The following is a 7,005-nucleotide window of genomic DNA, read 5'->3' as shown; positions in this document are numbered from 1 at the left end:
TTGATAATTTATCGATGAAATTGTTTTTTATCAGTTCAATATTAAAATAATTATTATTTGAAATGAATAAAATGATGGTGAAAATAAAATCCACTTGTTTGACGTATTAATTTGTAACCAACACAAAAAAGATGATTCACGTTTACATACGACTTAGCGAATATTGTCTAGTTGCGATAAAACAGTTTTACAAGTACACTAAGTATAAATTATTGTAAGTTTTTATGTATATTTTCAGTATTTTATTTAAATAATAATCTCATTTACTTGTTATCTTGTCAGTTATTCTTGTGCAACGACAATTTCTTACTGGATTGAAGAATGACGCAATCCTTGATGCGAAATAATAACAAATAAAACATCGCGTGTTCGATCTGGCGCGTGGTAAATTCTTATTGCACATAACTGTACTGTGTTATCTACCTATAGATAGAAAACATTTGCTACAATCGATGAAACAGGTGTACCAACATGTTCAAAATATATAACTATTGTTTCAAAATGACATTAAATTTAGCTGTCACTTGACAATTTTTTAATTTTCTTTAACAAAAAAATTTGTTCTAAAAAATTATTTTTGAGAAATTGCATTTTTAAATTTTTAAAATTTCTACAAGTCCATTTTTTTAATAATTTTTTTTTTCATAACTTATTTATTAAAGAAAATTAACAAAATTGTGAAGCGACAGCTAAATTTAATGTCATAATTTCAAATTAATTTTTTTCATAATCGATAGGAAAGAAATTAATTAAATCGATTAATATTGATAGCTTATGTATTTTATTACAAATTCTATTAAATAGAAATTCATTAAAAGCTACAATATATATTTACAATTAGACATAATCGAAAAGCATGCTAGGCATGAAATAAATTTTTAAAACTTGATTAACAATTGAAAAAAAATAAATGATGATACAAAATAAAATTGATTATAAAAAATTGATTGACAAATCAAATAAAAAATAAAAATTATTAAAAGAATAGAATTCTAGATGAAAAAATTTGGATATTTACAACTATAAAAATAAAATAAAACAATGAAAGAATGAAGTAAATCTAGCGATTTAATCGCTTTCAGAGCCACTAGCACTGCTGCCGCTGCCACTTCCACTACCACTTCCGCTGGCAGACCTCGACTTTGAGGGTGATCGAGATCGTGACTTAGACTTTGAGGCAGATCTTGATCGTGCCGGTGATGCTGATGACGATCGTGATTGAGATTTTGCTGGTGAAGGCGATCGTGATTTTGATGGAGATTTTGACGGACTCCGTGATTGGGGAGTCGCCGAACCCGATCGATTTGATTTAGCTGGACTCGCGGACTTTGATTTTGACCGAGAGCGAGAATGAGATCGAGAGCGAGATCTAGATCGAGAAGGAGACCGGGAACGAGATTGTGATCTGGATTGAGATCTTGAACGGGAAGGAGATTTTGAATGAGATCGCGAACGAGACCGTGATTTGGAGCGAGATTTAGACCGTGACTTGGAACGGCTTTTAGAGCGAGATGAGGCTGCTGATGATGCTCTTGATGTAGCTCGTGAGCCTTCTTCATTGTCACTACCTTCTGTAAAAAAAAAAAAAAAAAAAAAAAATTCAATAATAATTTGTGTAATGGGAATGAGTAATATTAAATAAATATATTAACCGTTTTGATCATTTGTCTTGTCTTCAGCTTTTTCTTGCTCTTGTTCGTCGTCTTCGTCTTCATCCTCTTCTTCTTCTTCCTCTTCATCTTCGTTTGGTGGCTCAAGTAGTTTTTCACGGTAACGCTGCATCTTAAACTCGCTGGCCGTCAGTGGTCGATGTTTTACAGCCAGGCGTGTATTATTCGGCTGCTGTCCAGCTTTTTGACGACGTTTACTGAGTCGTACACGGGTCTCCAATTCATTGTAGTACACCTTTAAACAGATAGAAAAAAAATTGAGAATAAATCATCATTTATTAAAAAGTTGATGTGTGGTTCATTCTCCGCTTTTACATCTAACTTAAAAAATTTATTATTAATCCATTAGACTGTATTAGTCTGTCTAAAATAAATAGTCTATTTAAAATAAATAAATTAATAACTTACGCCATCGTTTCTCATAACTAAGAAATAATTTTCTTCGTATCCTTTAGATGATTTGCTCTTTACATTCCAGTTGTATTCTCGGGCCATCTTGTATTCGTATTCTTCATCATCTGCATACTCAATTTCCGCAGCAAAATCTCTTCTACGTTTTTCCATAGTTTCTTCAAGCGGTAGGAAGTAAGCGACAAACTGTTCACCACTTTCGTCCATCACACCACGAATCATAGCCTGAGACATCTCTTCAATCTGAGCTGGTACAGGTCTTCCTGATGGCGCAGGATCAGAATCAAAGATAACTTGAGCGCAAGGATATTTCCACAATTTAAAGTCTGGAAATACTGGCAATACCTCCACTGGTACAACACCAGATTTACTATAATGCTTTTCAATGGGTATTTTGTTATCTTTAAAGGTTTTGTCAATAGCTTTTATCTGGCTATCACGGTCCATATATAAGGTTTCTTCTTTGAAGTTTTTCTTTAAAGTGAAACCGACTTTAGCTTCAACTTTATCCATCGTTTGTGGCTGGAATCTTGTCTGTTCTGTAGAAATATATTCAGTTCTTCGCAACCAAGATACACTGCGCGCATGATGCCGAGATCTTTTCGAGTCTTGCGGTGTGAGAACATCTTCTTCGAGTAATTTTTCATCTGCTGGATCTAATTGGGCGTTCGGATCGCCGGCATAAGTATCGCGATTAATCAAATCTATTTCAACACCTAAATCATGCTCTGTCAGAACTTCATACTTGTAATTACGCTCTAGCGATGTCGGATTATACTGAATGAACCTGCAAAACAATATCACTATAGTTAACAAATAATCAATATGTTTAAAAAAAAAAAAAGTATTTTTAGCACTTTACCTCGTCGACTCAAATGGATAATTGATGAACTTTAGATCAAATGGTATGTCTGGTAATGTGTTGCAATATTTCACCCGACAAATTAATTCTGATCTGAAAAATAAATTAATTTTTTTTATTAAAAATAAACATTTACTTATAATTAAAATTAAATGACACTAAAGTTAGCAGACGTCTAAAAATTTTTGATTTTTATTATTAATCAAATTACAACTAAAAAAATATTTCTAAAAAATTGCATTTATAGTTTTTCAAGTTTTTTAAATGTGACATTTTTTTTAATCATTTAATTGAAATTTTTTCAATAAAAAATTTCTAAAAATTATGAAATGTCGGCTAACTTCATTTTCATAAAATTAAACGTAACTGTTTTATATTTTAGGTTGTTCTTAAATAAATGCTTATCATTACCTTTTTTCTACGGGCCTTGTTGGACGCTTTTCGCGATCAGTTGGAGTTCCATTAGTTTGGATTGTTGGAGCCATTGTTTTTAAAGAAAATAATTTTTGCTTTACGAAAAAATATATTGGTTCATTTTACTAAAATCGAAACTTTTTTAAAAATACTATTTTACACTACGAGATTTATTAATTTCACGTTTATGTTAAACAAAACATATAAACTACTTATCAGTAAAGGTTAACTAGCACTTGCAAAGGCAAAACTTAAAAATACTCTAGTTTTTTAGAGTTGCGAAAATTAACAGCTAGTTGGGTAGCATGAAAGATGGAGACCTCTATTGGACGTCTTCATGGCAGACCGGTTATTTGTTTCCGCCGACATTAGGTGAATAATAGTACGAAAAACAGAATGGACAAAAAAATGATTACTTTCTCCGTTTGTTTATTAAAATAAAAATTAGTAAAAATTATATCAATGTATAATAATTTAGTTTAACTTTTCCATAATTAAATGTATTGAACATTATGAAAAAATATTAAATTTATTTAATCTTAAATCTTACCAACTGATGGTTTGTAATGGCATACAAATATATTTCTACTGTTTTAAATTAAAATTTTAAATGTGTAAAGTGTCAAGTTCTAATTTATTTATTTATTTATTAAAAATTAGAATAATAGAGAATAATTCTAAAATTTAGATTTTGAAACTTGGTGGGGGTAATTTATAAAAGCGCGCCAATTTTTCGGCACCCGAACAACGAATCGGCTCCAAAGAAGCGGGTAACCGGGCCCTCAGTCGCCAGTTGGCTCGGGTCCTTCTTATAATGCGGAAGCTTTCGAGTAATGTCCGGTCGCGATCGCATTTTATTCTGTCTATATTATAATTTTTTATCTAAAAAGTAGATTATATTAATTACAAGTATGCTAGGTATCAGTAGAATATAAAATTCCCCGCTAAATATTATTATGATTACTTAAAACGGCCCAAACGAATTTGCGCGTTCATTTGTCCGTATATTTCGCGAGAACTCTGCTTAATAAATCAATTATCGTCGGGTTTCGGTTATTTTTTCGGTTTTAAGTTCGACTTTCGTCGTTTTTTCGTTAAAAAATGATTATATTATCAATTTTTTGAATTATAATTCAACTAAAATTAAATATATCATTCGTCATGTCGATAATGTCGGCCATTTTGACTTAGGACGCCATCTTTGTTAAACATGACTAATCAAAATTGGCGTTTCTATTTTATCATCATCAATTACCATATAAATATACAACACGTCTTTTTTTATGCTCATATGATCGAAATCACACAAATATATAACTATGTATATGTATATATAGTTTTATTTCTCTTCTTCCTTTATACGAAGTAAAACTTGGTTTCGTTTTTCGTTGATGGCGATCTTCTTAAAAGTTTCAAGTACCACTGACAGTCATGTCATTTTTTACCGAAACTATCTTTTATTATTAATTATTCCGGTAAACAAAATGTATAATTATTGACAATAATAATAAAAACAACAACAAATATATACATAGAGTATTTAATAAAAGTGGTATATATATATATATATATATATATATATATATATATATATATATATATATATATATAAATACAATAGTATATTTATAATTTACTATCAAGCACGATGTGGAAGTGTCATAAATGCGGAAAACCTGTTTATTTTGGTAAATATAATTTATCTTGTTATCTTAAAATTTTTTTTTTTAATAAAAATAAATATTTGAATTATGATATCTGATGATAATAGCTTATACATACATACTTCAGTTTAATTATTAAAAAATTATTATTGTGTGTCAAGATGATTTGATACTTAATCTTTTAAACAAAGCCATGAGATAAGTCATTGTACCCATGTCAAGGTCAAATTTGTCGATAAATACTTGATATTGTTTATTTGTATTTACTGTGATATTTTTAAAGATTCTAGTTTTAGATATTAGATATTTAATACTCTTATTATTGCAGCTGAAAGAAAACAATCGTTAGGATACGATTGGCATCCTGAATGTTTAAGATGCGAGGAATGTGGTAAAAGATTAAATCCAGGCCAACACGCTGAGGTATTATATTTTAATATTAAATATAGTAATTTTAATATTGAAATTGACTTTAGTTAAAACAATTGTGATTATTTTCAGCATAAAGGAGTGCCTTACTGTCATGTCCCTTGTTATGGTGCGTTGTTCGGTCCTCAGTTGTTTGGTCATGGAACTAGAGTTGAATCTCATACAAGTTTTGGTAAAAAAGAACCTCGATCAACTTTACCAAGGTAATATATTTATAAAAATATTAGAAAAAAATTTTTCATTTTTATTTTTATGATGTTAATTTAATTTTTATATTATAGATCGCATTTAGAAACAAAGTTAAAAGTTTTTAATCAGTATTATGAGGGTAAAAGTGGTGGGATAAGGAGTAGAGAAGTAAATGGAAGATTAATTCTCGAAGGTGCTTTAAGAATTTATTGGGGAGTACGTGGTGTGATTCATTTAAAGGAAGATGATGATCAACGAACAGTTGTTACAGCAAGAAATCGAAATTCCTGTCGACGAAGTGTTGCTGAAAAAGTTGAAGATGACGATGATAATGACCATGAGAATCAAAAACGTACCAATCCACGTGACAAAGATTTATCACCAACAGAAAGTAATTTAGAAAGCGAGCCTTATTCCGTGCCTACGTCACCAGATCACTTGAAAAGCCTCACGCTACCGATGAAACTCGATGTGAAGAATATAGAACTAGATGAATTAGATGAGCTGCTGCAAGTTGAACGAAAAGTCGAGGACGGTGATAAATTGTATCAAACTATGCCGGAAAATTTGCCATCAATGTCACACTCTGTAACTGAAACTTCTCAGTCAGCGAGTCAGTCAAGTCTTGATGGATCAACCGAGAATCGAAGTTCAATGGTCAACAGTAGCGCTAGTTCTCAGACTAAAACAAATGACAGTAGTATCAACAGTACACCGACGCACAGCTTAGATAGTACTTCGTCCAGCACTGACACTCCTAATAATTGCCATGAAACTCCTAATAGAAATGGTAATTTACGTAGAGTTGAGTACTATGATAGTTTGGAGAAGAACAGCAACAGTCGTAGAATGAGTAATGATGATAGTTGGATTGAGAAAGGATTAAATCGCTCGATGTCTGGACCTGATTGCCTTCAAAGACATCGCGAGGACAGTGACACTGATTCTGTAAACTCCCTGCACTTTCGTGATGATGACAATATGACTATGTCCACGGACAGCGGATTGGAGCTTGATGGGGTCGTCTTACGTCGAAAACAAGGCTCTACTGCAATACGTCGACGGCCTGGTGGCAGGAGACAGTCTCGAAGTCGATTACGTCGTCGCTGTTCTATCAATGGACATTTTTATAACCGTGAAACAAGTTTCTTTACTCCACCACATGGGTCACAAATGTCTGTCTGGGTTACTAGTCTTGTTAGCACCCAAGAAGTTATTAATTTAATGCTCGATAAATATAAAGTCGACGCTAAACCTGATAACTTTGCTTTGTTTGTTGTACGGGACAATGGAGGTAAAATTAAAATTCATTTTCTTAATTAAAATATTCAATATTGGATTTAAAGTCGATTATTGATGAATTATT

General features: G+C 31.5%; 2 protein-coding genes across 7 annotated transcripts in view; one reads left to right on the top strand and one right to left on the bottom strand.

Annotated features, from left to right (window-relative positions):
- Positions 1–770: 770 nt before the first annotated feature.
- On the bottom strand, positions 771–3,629 carry Atms (RNA polymerase II-associated factor 1-like protein antimeros). The gene is made up of 5 exons (XM_074246979.1): positions 3,355–3,629; positions 2,944–3,036; positions 2,079–2,868; positions 1,653–1,905; positions 771–1,571 (listed from the first exon to the last, which is right to left on the bottom strand). Exons 1-5 carry the CDS (start codon positions 3,426–3,428, stop codon positions 1,069–1,071), a joined length of 1,713 nt encoding a protein of 570 aa, XP_074103080.1. The 5' UTR covers positions 3,429–3,629; the 3' UTR covers positions 771–1,068.
- A 1,100-nt stretch (positions 3,630–4,729) lies between these two features.
- The window catches only part of Rassf (Ras association family member), a 203,694-nt gene continuing 201,418 nt past the window's right edge, over positions 4,730–7,005 (top strand). For 5 of the 6 annotated variants that reach the window (XR_012479702.1, XR_012479701.1, XR_012479703.1 and 2 more), the window contains exons 1-4: positions 4,937–5,045; positions 5,350–5,444; positions 5,523–5,653; positions 5,732–6,933. Coding sequence is in view for 2 of the 6 variants with exons in the window: in XM_074246962.1 (XP_074103063.1) it covers positions 5,006–5,045; positions 5,350–5,444; positions 5,523–5,653; positions 5,732–6,933 (1,468 nt within the window). In the remaining 4 variants the exon portion in view is untranslated. The other variant, XM_074246961.1, reaches the window with a different exon arrangement.

The sequence above is a fragment of the Cotesia typhae genome, unplaced genomic scaffold, assembly GCF_013202065.1.
Source record: "Cotesia typhae breed Kobodo isofemale line unplaced genomic scaffold, CoteBio_Ctyphae contig_48, whole genome shotgun sequence".
Taxonomy (NCBI): domain Eukaryota; kingdom Metazoa; phylum Arthropoda; class Insecta; order Hymenoptera; family Braconidae; genus Cotesia; species Cotesia typhae.
Note: the sequence above shows the minus strand (reverse complement) of the source record. Positions and strands in the feature narration are given on the sequence as shown.